Source organism: Hyaena hyaena, unplaced genomic scaffold (assembly GCF_003009895.1).
Source record: "Hyaena hyaena isolate Hyena2069 unplaced genomic scaffold, ASM300989v1 scaffold_22, whole genome shotgun sequence".
Classification (NCBI taxonomy): domain Eukaryota; kingdom Metazoa; phylum Chordata; class Mammalia; order Carnivora; family Hyaenidae; genus Hyaena; species Hyaena hyaena.
The window spans coordinates 4914032-4930430 of record NW_024080654.1 but is presented as its reverse complement, the minus strand read 5'-3'; the positions used below and the strand labels follow the sequence as shown (position 1 = coordinate 4930430).

At 47.8% G+C, this 16399-nt stretch overlaps 1 protein-coding gene across 2 annotated transcripts in view; it reads left to right on the top strand.

Moving 5' to 3' along the window:
- ANKRD10 (ankyrin repeat domain 10) overlaps positions 1–15840 on the top strand; it is a 33246-nt gene extending 17406 nt beyond the window's left edge. Inside the window, exons 4-6 of one of the 2 annotated variants that reach the window (XM_039226676.1) lie at positions 1629–1864; positions 10992–11087; positions 14278–15840. In XM_039226676.1, the coding sequence (XP_039082607.1) occupies positions 1629–1864; positions 10992–11087; positions 14278–14753 (808 nt within the window). In that variant the 3' untranslated portion in view covers positions 14754–15840. Of the gene's footprint in view, positions 1–1628; positions 1865–10991; positions 11088–14259 lie in introns of both variants that reach the window. The other variant, XM_039226675.1, reaches the window with a different exon arrangement.
- The last annotated feature ends 559 nt before the right edge of the window (positions 15841–16399 follow it).

Genomic DNA, 16399 nt, shown 5'->3' with positions numbered 1-16399 from the left:
TTTCAAATTTTGAGGAGTTAGATGTTTTTTTCACATGGCTGCCTATTCTGTTCACATTTTTGATAGAGTAGACCCTTTTGGACTATCTATACTTGGGATAGCTCCTGGAAACGAAATACCCCAGTTCAAAAAACCAGCTGAACACTCACTTTAATGTTGTTACATCCATAACATTTCAAAAACCAAGCATATGCTCATTTTATATGTGTGTCCCAACTTTGGCGTTTCCTTTCTGTTTACTTCATATATTAAAATAGTACCAAATTGTAGAATAAGACTCCATCAGAATTTATAGCCATGAAATCAACTCAGTTTTAGTCCCCATTAGTCTGCACACAGTTGCCTTACACACTTTTAAGAAAACATTGATGGTTCTGGGATTCTCAAGTCACGTGCCTTTTATTTCTGGTCAACCCAAGTCTGGGCTTTCACGTTTCTTCAAACTGTGTAATGCATCTCTTAATCTGCTTTAGAGTGGAGACAGGTTTTATGATTCCAGAATAGACAGATTTTTTCATTTCTGAGGTGGGAGCTTTGGGAATAGGATGGCTGGAAATGTGAGTACAAGGCTCAAGGGAAACCCCTATCTGCCCCTGCTCTGTAGTTTTTACTCGGCTGTGTCTGCATGGACGTTCGCCCAGGAAGCAAGCCTCACGCACCAGGCCGCGGCTATGCTGGGTCGGGGGCCTCGCTTTGCGGAGCAGGTGCAGGGGCCCCTGTGCTCAGTTTGTGGGCCTGCTTCAGTTGTTTATAGATTGACTCCACAGAGCAGATGTTTTCTTGTCTTTCGGGGGAACTTCAGCAGGGAGTTGCTTTTGTGCCTTTAATATTTATTCTTTCCTAATTGAGCTTCACAGGTGGTTCCTTCCTATTTGTGTCATTGAGGTCGTTCACGTGACACTCTGCCACCACTTCCTACTTGAGTCTGACGTAGCTGCTGTGGAAGACCCCGCCCCCCACTGTGAGCGAGGCCGTGGACCCTTCGGAGGGCTTCCTGCGGGAGACGCCCGTGTGCACGCTCCAGGACACCCACGCAAGGTGCTCCTGGAGCCCCCGGGCAGGGCCGGAAACCGACGTGAGATACACGGGGACTTAGCGTTTCGGCTCTCCAGCCCCTGGGAAGTGATTTGAGTGTCAGGACAGCCTTCTAAATTTCCACTTACGGTGTCACACGTTAGCATGAAATCTGGCTTGTCGGTGCGCTGTTTTGAGGAAGCCGATTGTTATGAATGCCATGGACAATTTCAGTACATGTTTGTTTGTTATGATTTTACTGAAGCTAAAGGAATTGATTATTAAACTTAAGATAATACAGAATTCTGCTTCAGGTTAAGTCTGAAGTTGACATAAATTTAGGTTCTTCAGACTAACGTGAAAAATGATTCTGAGAAGTTGAGTAGGAAGATGCCTTTTTAAAGTTTAGCGCATTGATTTTGAGACGCCTGGCTCCCAGGTCTCGCTTCGTAATCAGACGTGCTTAGGAGCGAAGTTAGTTATGCAGCCGGGGCGAGGAGCTCCCTGTAGTCCGCGTTCTCCCGCTGTCCCCTTGAGATAGTCAGTCAGGAGCAGGAGGAGAGAGCGGGTGAGGACGCCGACGGGGTGTAACTCAGTGTTTTTGTGTCACGCAGCCTGAGAAATGCCAGTGGCCTGACTGCAGCAGACATTGCTCAAACCCAGGGTTTCCGCGAGTGCACCCAGTTTCTCTTGAACCTGCAGAATTGTCATCTGAACCGTTTCTGTAATAACGGCACCTTAAATGGGGGCCACCAGAGCATATTTCCTAATCTTACTAGTGTGGGAGCACATCGCAAGAGATGCCTGGAAGACCCGGAACCCTTTGGAGTGAAGAAGGCTAGGACCGAAGGTGAGACCCCTTGGTGGGTGAGGGGGGCAGACTCTCTTCCTTTCTGTGACATGTTTTCTTTTTTCTGGCCGGAAGCGCCTTCCAGATGAGACCTTCACCTGAGGGCGGTGCGCCCCGAGGGTCCTGGTGCAATGGTGGTGGTCTTCCCGTGAGCGGATAAGCGGGGGATGCCGACAGCGCAGGTGTGAGCGTGCCCGTGTAACTCTCCGCGCACCCAGGCTTTCCCGCCATGAGTTAGAAAGGTTTTTCTCGTTTCCTGTACCTGTTTGAAATATAACTATTAAAAAAACCTGCCACTGTGCCTGATTTTTTTTTTTTTTTAAATTTCCTATGAAACATTCCTGAGCTTGTGAATAGCATTGTTGGTCTGGTAGCAAAACCCAGTTTGGCCTCTAGGCAGGTAAAGGTCTGCCACCCCGCTCCACCCGCGCTGTGCTCTGGCCTCAGCTGTTGCCCACACCCCGCAGGGTGGTGTGTGTGTCACAGCAAGACCTGGGGCGTCAGGTGGATGGTGAGGAGGAGAGTCTAAGGTAAGTTATCTTAGTTTTAACTTTCTCCCACCTTTCCGTCTTCAGATGACTTTGGAGTTTGCAGATAGGCAGTCACCCAGTCCCTGTGAGCTGCAGAAACTTCCACTTGGTCTAGGGAAGAAATCGTTGCATATACCTGCGTGTAAGGTATTTTACACGACAGACTCCTAGGTTGGCAAGAACATTTAATGAACTGAGAGGTTTAGAGATGGCAGCGAGTAGTCACCTTGAAATTATGAACTTAGATAAGATTTGCTGAGCATAAGTACAGAGTTATGTCCTTTGACTAGAAACAGATCAGCTCTGCAAGTGTAGCCTGAGGAAAGCCTGAGTGGCTGGAGGTCTTCGTTGACTGAATTTGAGGTGGGTTAGGGTTAGGGTTAGGGTTAGTCAGCATACGATCCTGCACCTTTTTAGTTTAGCTGGAGTGTATCCAGATTAAAACAGTTTATTATTATTATTATTATTATAAGGCCGATAAAATTGTATTCTCTACTTTTAAATACTTGTGAATTGTGACTTTTTTGTAGAAATGAATGCATGAACTTAAATATTTTACCAAATTCATAACTTTTATAAGTTATATAGTACTTTCTAGTAAGGTACTGTAACAGTCCTAAGCACAACATGAAGGTGTGTCTAAACATCAGAAGTGGTGTTTTCTTAATGGTGAAGAAGTGTTGTCCGGTGTTGTCATTTACTTGTGCCATGTTCCAATATATTTTTCTAATGTGTTTTAAAAGCTCTTTAAGAGCGTCCACTTTTTAAAAATAGCCCTTTTCTTTCTGTTCAATTGACTGGCTTAATATTTTGGAGTGATATAAAGTGTTAGCTTCCCTATGCCCTCCTACGAGAGTCACAGAGGGTAAATGTTCAGTTTTGTTTAGTACTGAGGGGACGTCACTTGAGATTCTACTAAGCCTCAGAATGTCCTGGAGGAGTTTGTAAAGCCAGGCCCCGGGTTTTCAGGTCGGCTGAGTTGGCCGTCTCTCGTTGACGTATCCTGAAAAGACTTTCAGGATTCCTGAAACTTGAATTTAAGTTTCCTAAACCTTGTTTCCAAGCATGTGGTGGGTTTGAAGAATCATGGCGATGTTCAGGGGATTTTATTTCCCTCCTCCAGACATGGACTCGTTTTGGTTGACCAGGGTTAGAGGCTCACGCTTTGCCCCTCAAGCTCCCCGTGCGGCTTTCCCGAACCGCTGTCCCTGCTGCTCCCCGGGTGCCAGCCCGGAGGCAGGTGCGGCTGGAGCCTGGTGTTTCCAGGGTGTGCCCCCCCGCCCCTCCCGTCAGGCTCTGCTGCACCCCCACGAAATGCTCCTGTTCTGTCACCACTGCAGGAGAGATCTCAGCTCGACTCCAGATGCCCCGACTTCGCAGCTCCTGGCGCGCGTCTCAGCAGGGTGCCCTCTGGGCGGCGGGCAGCCTGAGGGTGGCCCACGTGTCCCTCGAGCCTGTGTGTGCGTGGATTTCTGCCTGTGAGCGCAGACGGGTGACTCCGTCCCATGCCAGCTCTGGCCTGTCTCCTTTTCTCTGGGAGAAGAGATGGATTTTTTTTTTTTTTTCATTTCATTGTTACATACTCGCTGTGAACAGGGGTCTCAGTTACTAAAGACTTTCCCCCAACTGCCTGGATTTTCTAAATGAAGTCTTTTTGCCTTCAGTAGCCATATAGCTATTTCCATTCTTTGATCGTGTTTTGGTATGCGACTCAAGATGTGTTGCCTTAGTTAATTTTCATTTAATTTCGGGCATCTTGTTTTGATTTGCTCTTTAAATGTGTGAGCTTAAGTTTTTGCTCACTCTGAATTATTCATTTTGTAGACAAGTTCTTGATTCTCATGCCAGAGTAAAAATAAGTGTTTTTTTCTATAAGTAATGCATGCATATAAAATACTCTTCAATAATTTCACATGCACAAGTATTTAAAATAGTTAAAATTGTCTCCTTCTTTCCTCCCAGTACAAGTCTGGCTGCTGCTTTTTTCTTTTTTCTTTGTTTCTAAATAGGTGCCAGTATCTTGGCTGTATAAATGCATAGCTTGGACCTTATTAATAAAATTCAGTCCATTCTGTCTTTCTATGGCTTAAGAATTACACATACTAGTGTTTTTAGAGTGCAATCTATGTTCACAAAAGGAGGTACTTCCAGAAGCTTTTCTGGCTAAGCCAGCTTTTAAAGATGTGCCTTGTGAATTTTATTTTTTAACTTTTTTTTTTTTTTAACTTTGGAATCCTGAGTCTGAAAGTAGCCTCTGTCTCTGCTTTCAATAAACAATTTTCAAATATTTTAAGGTTATTGGTGTGATTTTCCCTTGGAGATCACTGATGGAAAAGGACTTGGATTAAGAATGCCTCAGCCTTTCCGTCTTGCTTGAGTACAAACACTTGCCCTGTGGGAGCAGGTGCAGGACGAAGGCACTTCCAGCGGAAGTGCCCACTATCCGCCGTCCATGCCAGCGTCCACTGCGCAGAGCACAGACCTAGGCTGAGTCCATGTGGCATGAACCCGGAGGGTGAAGTAAAATCCAGAATTACTTAAAACAGCCAATTTTGATTAAAAGTATTTGGCATTAAAAGGGATTTTGTTCATTTGGGGTCCTGTAAGGAAACATCAGTGCAAGTGGGTTTTGAGGTATTCCCTCCATTTATCAACCATTTGCTCAAGATGGAGTGACAGTGGCCTTCAGTTACAGCTGCTCTAGTGGTTCAGGTCTGTTAGCATTTCTGTTAATCTTCAGGAATAACGCTCTGTGATAGTGACTCGTGTGCGTGTAGTCCTCGGAAACTCGGCTCAGCTACCAGGGAGACTGGTTGGAAGAGAATGCCAGTCCCACCCGGGAGAGAAGCCTCCACCTCGTTTTAATCAGAAGTGTTTTGGGTGCAGTCCCGGAGTCTTAGTCGGACGGGGCAGTGTGAGTTGTACACTGGCCCAGGAGCCCAGGATTTTATAATTAGAAACTGTGGCTGTAGGAAATAGGCCATAGTGATACCAGATCTCTGGTTAAGTTGACTTCACGGTTGTTTTTTAATCAAAGATATATTATTGATTTTGGAGTCTCATATAAGTAATTTATAAAAATACGTTTTAGGAAGAATATCTACAGTACTGTGACTTAGTTTAAAATATCAGTGAGGTGTCCCCTGGCTGGCTCAGTCGGTAGAGCATGCAACTCTTGATCTGGGGGGTCATGAGTTCGAGCCCTGCATTGGGTATGGAGTCTAGTTTTAAAAAATCAGCAGTGAGAAGTTTCTCAGTACACTGGTGCCCAAGGTGAACTTAGCATTAAAGAATCTCCACCTGCTATTCTTAATTATTCGTCTTAACCACACTCAAAGATGGGATTGTCTTGACCACACTCAAAGACGGGGAGCAGGGTAAGGAGAGTGGATGTGATTTCTGTTAAATGATACATCTAAGTAATTAGAGCCTGAGATTCAGGAAATCAGAGCCTCCCCAGGAGTAAATTTGTAATTTGCTTCCTCCACGTTTGATTTTTGTGTCCCGTACATACACTACTTGAGGTGCGCTAAGCCTTCTCATGTTTGCAGAAAAGGACTACTTTTTCTTAATTATTTGACCGGAGGAAGAGGACGCTTGTTTGAATAACAACTGATGGTTTTGTCGTAGTCCCTAAAGACAGCCTCACGTACCTATAACGTGAGTGCGCCACACTTCAACACCAGGAGGTTTCTGTCCTGTGCACTCTCGAGTCCAGACCTCATGAGCCTCGTCTGTTCCCGGAGGGTGTAGCGGCTGCGGCAGGCACCAGCGGGACTCCGTCCTGGCGCACCTTCTTCAGAGCGGTCTCTTCCATGCACCTTCCCTTCCCTGTCCTTTTAACAAAATCCCAAGTCCCGCCTGAGTGTTTCCGGAACCATCACTGCTGCTCTGTGCCCTTGGCATCTCCGCTGCCCTGCCCTCCTGACTTTCCCCCACACTTGGGGCCAAGGCAGGAGCCAGAGTCCCCTGGAAGGTCACCTCACAGTAGAAGCACCTTCACTTCGGCCTTAGTACTGCTCTGATGTTAATGGGACCTTTCTTTTAAAAAGTAATTATTTGAGTAAAATGTGCTCTGTCGTTGAGTCCAGGATAGTTCTGATTAATTAGGGCTGGTAGGAAAGCCCAGGGGACATTTCCTTCCTGGCTTCGTTCAAGGGGACTGCTGGCTTCCCCGGTGGTCAGCGCTGGCTCTCACGACCAGGGGACCGCAGGGCAGTCAGCTGGGCCGGGGACCCCCCTCACTGGCCCCTAAAGGTGCACAGAGGGAAGGAGACCACGAGTCTGTGCCCTGTCGCCAGCCGCACAGACGTCCGCTGTGTGAACTGCTTGGCCAGGTTTGCACCTTGGGTGGCTTCAGCTGTGGGGAGGGTGTGTGGAGTTAGCGCCCCGCTAGCCAGCTGGAGCACTCACTGGTTTTTTTAATGTTTATTTTTGAGAGACAGAGCGTGAACAGGGGAGAGGCAGGGAGAGAGGCAGACACAGAATCCGAAGCAGCTCCAGGCTCTGAGCTGTCAGCACGGAGCCCTACACAGGGCTCGAACTCACAAACTGTGAGATCACGACCTGAGCCGAAGTCACACGCTCAACTGGCCGAGCCACCCAGGTGCCCCTGGAGCACTCACATCTTAAAAAGTATGTGACCATACAGATTGATTTTTGCCTTTTAAGAGGTTTCTCCACTTTTGAAGGTAAACTAAGACTGGTTAGGCTTATTTTTTGTGAGCCCTAGGTAAGTCCTCAAGTGTCCTTGGGGAATTGAAATCTTGTTTTTGGTGGTACCTGGCTGGCTCAGTCCATGGAGCGTGTGGCTCTTGATCTCTGGGCTTGTGAGTTCGAGCCCCATGTTCGGTCCAGAGCTTACTTTAAAAAAATCTTGTATGCACGCCCCACTCATCCGTGTGAGCGGCAGGCTGGTGGTACAGTAAGTGTGCACCTGCCTGACTTCACAGCACAGAAAGCAGCCTCCTCGATGGCGCAACTGCTGTTACGCAGCGGACAGATGTTGCCTGGCTTCTGAAAGCCAAGTATAGGATCTTTCCCGTGTTTTCAAACAGCTTGGTCCTAAAATAAACCTGTAGTTCAGAGTCTTGCTAAGAACTGGTTTTAGGGATTTTAGGTGGAAGTACAGAGGCAGATTTCTGTGTTCGCACAATGGTCACACTTGGTTATGACTTGCGCAGGAAGGTAGCTGCGAGGGTTTGTTCTGAGTCAATCCTAACTAGTTTTCTGTCACAACTATTCAATATCTAACATGTTCTAGAATCTTCTCAAATGCCTGCTTTGGCCAAGTAAAAGGTCAGGACATTGATTTTTTTCCTTCTAACTGTGGAGGTCAATAGGAAAATGGAAGGGAAGGCTCTTCTTTTCCAAAGTGTAAATAAGATCGAAATTGGTAACTTGGAAAGAAGACAGTTTTGTTCTTCTGAAATCTCTGTGAGTCCACCTTTCTCAGATACGATGTGAAATATTTCATTGGTTCCTTTGGCAAAGACGTGCAAGTGGGTGTGTGTGGGAGAAAGGAGTCAAGACAGATCCAATGTTCTTAACATTCTGAGAGGCCAGTATTAACATCATGATTTTTAAAATACAGCTTTAAAAAGTAAATTGCAAGTTTAATGCCTCCCTCTGAGTAATTAAGCACATCCTATTTACAGGTGCTAGAAATAACAAGTATAAAAGTATTACCCGGAGTTCTGGGCCAGCTGGATCAGCCAAGGAGTTAAAAATCCTTGCAGATATTTTATGGGAACAATGCACTACAAAAATTGCCCGTCTATAGAGAAAGAAAATTGTAGGCTGGCTGCATCGGCACCTGCTTGCCACATCAAAGAGTTTCCTTCGCTACTAAGACACGGAAGCCTTTGGTCTGTTTCATGTTCTTCTGTTCTGTTAATGAGGCGCTGTCCGCATTCACAGGTGGCACCCCTGCGAGGCGGGACAGGAGTCCCTGGCGCAGGGCGCGGGTCTCTGAACTGGCATGGGGCCCCGCCCCCCCCAGACAGTGTTGCCGCGGATGTCCCCAGAGTGCTTTGCCAGCGGCTCCTCCGGCCCCCTAGTGGCAGGCCTGCCCCCGTGTCCCACTCCATTGGTAGCCAGTCTTCCCTGGAGGGGACTCTGCCAGTTTCGTTACCGGGTAGTCGTCACTCTTAAGACCTTTGGTTTGATATCTGTGTCGGGGCCGTTTCAGGCTTCACAGTGGGCTCTTCCGGGCTCTGGGCTTAGGGGATGAGGAGACAAATTTCCCTGCTTTTATGAAGCACTTTTTTATTTTTTTGTCCTCTGTCAGTTATTTTCTTTTTAACCTGCTGCTCGGAGGTGTGAAATTGCACAGAGAGCCTAGTTGTCACTTTTCCTGAAGAACGCTGGCACCTGAATTCTGAAAAGCGGACATGACCCGTGTGCATACCGGAGGCTGTGCCGTGTCCGGCGGAACCTTCCTGTTTGCAGGGACCCCCGTGGCTTTGCCGTGCTGGCCCCCACGGTTCTCCGCAAGCCGCCTGACCGCCTGCCTGGCAGGAGGGCGAGGGGCAGAGCCCGCCGACCGCAGGCTCCTTTCCCTGGAGTGACTGGCGGCCGCCTCCCTGGAGGTCATGAGGACTTGGTCAGCCTGCACCTGGGATGCCCGGGCCCGCCCACCCCACTCTTTAAGACGCCCTGTTTACTGCTGATTTCTTGGAAGTACCTTGTTTCACAGTGAAGACAGAGCCGGGCCTGTCCCTGACGCGGGCCTGTGGAGGAGGGGAAGCTCTAGCAGGAAAGACGGAAACCCAGGGTTTAACGCCTCTGGTTTGCAGGCACCTCTGTTGTGGGGGGCTCTTGGCCCTATACCCATTCACACCCCGGTTTTTTCCCAGCTACACAAACAAACCATTCACTTTGTTTTTCCCACATACCATTCAGAACACGTGCTTTTCTTTCCTGAAGACTATACGTTATTACCTTTGGTCTCCACGGTGTGGGTTAAAGTTAGTTAGAATCCAGGCATGGTCTGCTCATTCCTTGTTTTGTACTGTTTACTCATTTTTGAGAGAGAGAGAGTGAGCAGGGGAGGGGCAGAGAAGAGAGGGAGAGAGAATCCCAAGCAGGCTCCAGGCTCTGAGCTGTCAGCACAGTCCGATGCAGGGCTCCAACTCAGATCAGATCATGACCTGAGCCGAAGTTGGACGCTTAACCCGTTGAGCCACCCGGGCACCTTGATGCTCATTCCTTTTTTTTTTTTTTTCAATATTCATTTTTGAGAGACAGCATGAGCAGGGGAGGGGCAGAGAGCAGGGGAGACACAGAATCCGTAGCAGGCTGCAGGCTCTGAGCTGTCAGCACAGAGTCCAACACGGGGTTCCAATCCACAGACCCCAAGATCGTGACCTGAGCTGAAGTCAGATGCTTAACCAACTGAGCCCCCCACGTGCCCTGATGCTCATTCCTTTTATGTATATTGAAAATGACTCATGTGCCTCTAGAATTAGAAGTAATTAGAGCTGCAGAGTTCATGTCTGTTTTCAAATGTTTATTTGAAAGAAATATGTAGCTCTGAAAGTTATTATTTGTTGTATATCCATTAACTCAATAATTCTCAGTATTTCTCTGACTAAAGAACCAGAAATGGACACAAAGCTGTGTGTATAAACATGTTGATTATGGTGTTCATGATAGGAAAGAAAACTGAAGCAAAGCCAGATGGCGGTGGGGATTTGGTGGCGGGTGAATACACCCAGCCATACACTGGATTACTGTTCAACTTTAAAGGATTCTTTTGAACTGAGTGGTTGAGATGCGTTCATGCCATGGTAAATGAATAAAAAAGCAAGGCATGAAAGTGACTTTGGGATCCATTTTTGTAACCACGCATGCCTATGAAGACTAGAAAGCCAAATACGCAGTGACCGTGAGCTGCTCCCGTCGAAGGGGTTCCTAGGGAAAGTGCGCAAAGGTGATCCTTGGAGGAAACACGATTAAACGAGCACGCTGGGTTTTCTCCAAGACGCAGAGAACGATCATTTCCTGAGGAGCGTGCATTTGTAACTTCCGCTCCAAATATCTTAGAACGAAGGCTTTGAAGGTTTGTCTCCCGTTTTCCCACGTGCTGGTGCGCAGGCCTCTGCCTCACCAGGGCGCTGTTGAGTCTGGGCTTTTACCTGCTTTTCTGCTACTGAAATCGGTGATTTCTTTTGAAATTTGAGGACGGTTTTCATGGTTGATTCTATTCAAGAATTACCTTAATATTTATGCAAAACAACCGAAAGAACAGTTGGGGGCATAATAGAGCATGCTGACCTTAAAAACCTGTGCAGAAACATCTCTGGGTTGTACAGCTGTTTTATTTTGTCCAGGCGACAGCCTTCAGGAAAATTCACACCATAGAGTATGTGTAGCATGAATGTCTCAAGTCCTGTGACTTTTCATTGAAACCGAGGAAAGGTTTTGGTTATTGTGGTAAAGCAGGTTTCCCGGGAGGGTACTCGGCTTGTCCCTAATCTGCAGGTTACCAAGCTGCTCGACAGTTTCACAGCAGCTAGTGCTCCTGAGGCCACAGGATTGGCACACCGTTGTCTCGGAGGCCCGGGGATCTAAAATTGCCTTTGTGTTCTGTGCAGCTCCGAGCCCGGGCTACGGCGCGCCGCTGGAGAACGGTGAGACCGAAGACGATGCGGACAAAATGCTCGTCGACAGAGAGTGTGCTACCGTAACAGGTGGGGGTGGACAGTTTCCTGTTAGCTGCGGCAACAGCCCCGTGGTCGAAGACACCACCCTGCAGGAGGGTGGTTCTGTTGGACCAAAAGAAATAGAAATATATACTGTTTCAGCAATGCAGACCCCGTGTCGTTGCAAGAACCAGTATGCATACTATTTCTAACATGGTTTCCCCCACGACGTTTACACTCTGTTGTCCAGCGTTTTAAAGAATGTTCTGCTGCAGTTTGCATTATCTTGGGCAAGTTTGTAGATAACAAGGGTACGGGTGTTTGGGGTGCGTGTTGTATAGATGTGCAAGATGTAAGTGCAATCTTCCCGTTTTGATTTGAAACTTTGACTTGACGTGCCTTGTTTACTCCTGGGTTCTGCATGCTTCCCTCTCTGACACGCGACCTTTGGGTGACACGCCAATGAGCATCCGTTGCTAGTAATTCCAGCGCAATAAAGAGCGAGAAGGATGCCTTGCCGTAGACACGGAGCTCTAGCCAGTGCGCGGTTCTGACTCGTATCCGTCCATGGCGGTGTGGACGCTCCGGCTCGCCGCGCCTGGGCTAGGGCGCCGCGCCTCCCGGAGCACGTTCCACATGCCAAAAAGTGTTCATCGGTTCCAACAGTTGATAGTCGTTTTCAGCTTTTAAAGGTCGAAGGCTCCGTTTCTTTTTAGCATTTAGAATTTCTAAAGGTTATTTCCTTTTAGTTAACACTTCACTCTGCCATCCTTCGGGTGACCCTGAACACATTTTAGCCATTCTCCCACTGTGTTGGTATATTTAGAAATAGATACTGGTTTGTTTGTTTGCTTTTAAGGCTTTATTATTATATCTCTGTGCTAAATTCTTCAGTGGGGAATGAGATTATGTGTACCATCTCCCAGACGCACACGAAGAAGTCATGTCTGTTTACTAAAATGAAAGGGAAATGTGCATATCTTTCTAGAAGCTACAGGGTTGTTACTGGTGGAGTCGCCTTTTTGCCAAAGAATTAAATGGGTAGATTTTTCTAAGGGAAATTTTGATTAGATAATACATTTAAAGACCTTGGCTAAAGACAAATAACAAAACTCAAAGCTTTAAAAAAAATAAAATAAATAAACGGCATTGCCACATGCTTGTAAAAAGGCAGAAGTCAGCACTCTTCAGTCTGCAAGCACTAATTCCCTGGGTTTTCGGGCTGAATTTAATACCAAGCGTGGACGTAAGTTGAAAAGGCCCCCAGCTCATCCCGTGGCACAGATATCACGACCCCCATCATCTCGCTTCCAGCACTGGCCGCCTGCACGTGCACAGTGTTCTAGACCGCCAGGGAGCCCCCCTCCCCCCGGCGGGGGGGCACAGGGAGCAGGAGGGCGGGCCCTGAGGTCGCCTGGAGCTAAGTGAGGACAGCCAGCAGGTCACACGGGGCCACGGCTCAGCCAGTCCCCGGGGCAGCCGCTGGTTTCATGCTCAGTTTTATTAGGTTTTCCGTGACGACGTGAGGTTATCAGCCAGCCTTGATTTTGAGATTGCATAATGGAGCTCATTTACATTAACGGGGCACCAAAGAGAACCACACAAGCATGCACATTTGCACGAGTACACGTGTGCACACGGTGAACGCTACGTGGAAACAGTGAGTCTGGGTAACTCGAATTTCCAAGGTCCTGCTCATTTACCTTTTCAGGTCAGTCACCTGGAAATGGACTGTCCGTCTTTGTGAAAAGGGCATAGTTATTTGTCCTAATAACGGTCAAGGTTGCCATCATAGTCCGGAGTTTGACCACCCAGGAAACGTCATCTGTGCATTAATTTTGAAAAAATAATTGATACACACGTTTCTCTGGGAATAGCTTGTTTCATTTCTTTTTATTCTGCCTCATGTTAGGTTCTTGAGACACTAGTTCTCTGGCCTTCAGTGTTTACTAAACAGAGAAGCTGCCATTTAATTTGAAAACAATCCCTTATCCTCTGAAGAGTTTATAGCAGTTACTAAACTGTGATTATCACTTAAACTGCCAGAAAAATGGATGGTCAATGGAATGTTTGGAAGGTGTTTTTGTTCACTGAACAAGCCGCGATTTGTTGTTGGCGAGAAGATTTGTGGATCATACAGAAGCCCGTGTCCAGGTGCCAGTCAGAGGCGGACGGCGACCCCCATGGGGGCAGGAACGTGTCCTCGTGGGGAAGGTGGTGGGGCCCCACTCCTCCTCCGTATTTAATACCGGGCTTTAATAGCTCAGACCATTGAGATTAAGTTCAATATTACAAGCAAGACCTGATCGTAGAGGATCCCCTGTTGAGCGAGTCCTCGTGAGCGTGAATGGTGATCTCGAGTCTCATCGTACCGAACAGCACCTTGTACTGGCTCTCCCCGTGGGCGCGCACGTGTCTTGATGGACTCTTTTTGCCCCCACCCCACCCCCCATAAGACACCCTCCTCCTGTCTAGTTAGGTGAAGCCTTGGCCCCCGCTGTCCCTCTCCGTGCTGAACTCGGAGGAGCCCACGTGTGCCCGTGTCGGTGCCCGTGTGCCGATGTGCCGCTGGCCCCAGGGCGGCCGGACGCGGGACAGCACTTAGCGTCTCGTTCTCCCTTCGCCACCGTGTGGCATCTCGCAGAAGTGCCACGTGGATGCGCGTGGCGCTGAGACGGGACCTGCGTCCGCCTCCCTGGCTGGAGAGGCGGGCGGCCTGCGAGGAGCTGTGCACCGCTGCCTCGCCTGGGCCCGGGAGCTGCCCCGGCCCCGGCTTCACGCACCTGCTCTTTCTCCCTTCCTGCAGAGGTTTGCGGTTTTATTTTAGCTCCTTGGAAATCCTTACATTCAGTTCTGTTGGACTTCTTTCACTGGTGATTTTTAAAACTTCTTCCTGAAAGTCGTCTTAAAACCAGAGCAGTTTTTTTGACAGCGTGTCAGCGCCGCTGGCATTTGACCTGCCGTGTTATTTGTCAGCTTGGGTTTTTAAATTCAGCTGCTCGATGCTACTGAAATTCATAAATGTTTCCTGTCGTACCAGGCAAGTGGCACTGTTGTGTTCTATTTTTAAATCCGCCAGGGCACAGTTTTCTACTTCAGCGCAAGGAACCGGTTTGCTTAAGAGAAAAAACAAAAGCTAAATAAACACTTTACAATTGTAGCACCAGTGAAACATTTTTACACTTTCTCCTCCCCCTCTGGTTCTGAATTTTGGTGACAGGTGTATTTCTCGATGCAGATGTGAAAAACAGTAGCTCCGTGTTGAATACATTGACAAACGGATGTGCCATCAATGGACACTTGGACTTCCCCTCCGCGGCACAGCTCAGTGGGATGGAGAGCAGGAGTGACCCGTGCTTGACAGGATCTAATGGAATTAGCAATGGATTAGTTCCAGAACGGCCTTTTCCCAGTAGCCAGGGCTCTGTCTCTGTTAATGGGACCGAGGAAGCGGAAAGGACCGCGAGCGTGAACGCGGAGATGTGCGGCTCGCTGCACCTGAACGGGAGCCCGAGCAGCTGCGTAGCTAGCAGGCCTTCCTGGGTGGGGGGCGTGGAGGAGAGCCTGCACTACGGCCACTACCACGGCTTTGGGGACACCGCGGAGAGCATCCCCGAGCTCCCCAGCGGGGCGGGGCACCCCGGCTCCACCAAGGCGGGGGAGCGGCCCGGCGGCGGTGGCCTGGGGGCCATGCACTTGTACCACGGCTCCTAGAGGCGCCCCCGCCCCCCCCCCCCCAGCCAATCTGGTACCGATGTAGCATCGATTCGAGGGAATGCCACGACATGTACTGTCGTTTTATACTATAGCTTTCTGAAAAAAAAAAAGCTTTAATTTGGAAAGTTCCTCCTGAGTCCCTCTCGTGTGCACACGTAGGGCTTTTTCTTCCACGGAGCGGGGTGAGCCTCTTCTGGAGTTCAGTGTTTCTCCGGCCAGCCTCAGAGTTTTCTTTTTCAATTGATCGTCACCGTAAATTGCCATTATTCCTTCAGTCAAATTAAATTCTATCTGATCAACATAAATTTGGGGCAGTAAATGAGGTGTCTGGTGACGTAGCTCCTTACACACGGTCCTTTTGAAAAGCTTGCTTTTACTCTCTCCTGGAGAATTTATGACAGCAGACAGCTCTTTCCCTATGCAAAGGACAGCCTTATAAAGATTTCTTGAAGAAAAGAACATTTGTCTTTTTCAAAGTCTTTTTACGGAAACTTTGCAACTTGCCACGTGGTGAGGCCGTGCTTAGAGGCACACGGTGGTTCGGGGGTGTGAGCGGCCCCCCTCTTTAAAGCTGTAGCTCGCTGCCCTGGGTTTCATTGAAAACGTGCAGCCCGGGACTGACCTGTGATATTATTCTGCTTTTCCTGCTTTGTCTCTACACTTTTTTACCACAGATAACGGTTCCCTTTATATGTAGTGGAAATTACCGTTTGTAGGAACTGCCAGGTCAGAATGTTTAACTGACTTTTGACTTATATTTTCTTTTCTCCCTCATTTTTGTTTTTTGGGGTTTTCTGCTTTAAAATGTATACCACTATGTATATCCACTCCACTGGGAGAATTTTGGATCTCTCTTAATAAAACTGCACTAAGTTTATGGTTTTATAGAAATTAGCTTTTGTTAGGCAACTAGTGGTCACACTGTGCAAATATCGTAATGAATTTTTACTTTTCTGATTTTTGTAATGAAAATTGGTGAAGGTAGAGAAAATGTCAGATGAACAAACCAATGTTCTAAGAGTGCTACTAACATGTTGTTTTTAAACTGTCCTTTACACATTGAATAAAAAACTCTCACACTCGAGTCGTCCCTAGGGTGTGCTTTCTTTCCAGGGTGTGAGGGGTCGGGCGTGTCCGTGCAGGGAGCAGGAAGGGAGGTTCAAGTTTAGTATTGCCTCTTACTTCGCTTGTAAGATTTTACTTTACTCCTCTGATGCTGCCCATCTAGTCATTTCTTACTGCGGTTGATTTGTTTACATAAATATTCTAGTTATACAGATACTTGGTCTCACTAGATTTCTTGTAGGGGTATAAATTGCTGTCAGCTAACAATCTTGTCCCTGCGTGCTGATTTTCATAAAAGACAACAACCAAGGGGCTCCTGGGTGGCTCAGTCAGTTAAGCGTCCGCCTTCAGCTCAGGTCATGATCTCACAGTTTGTGAGTTTGAGCCCCACGTCGGATTCTGTGCTGACAGCTCAGAGCCTGGAGCTGCTTCAGATTCTGTGTCTCCCTCTCTCTTCCCCTGCCCCACTTGTGTATTCTCTCTCTCTCTCTCTCTCTCTCTCTCTCAAAATAAAATAAAAACATTTAAAAAAAATGAAACAGGAACGGTAAAGTGAGTGGAGACAAAGCTCAAGACTG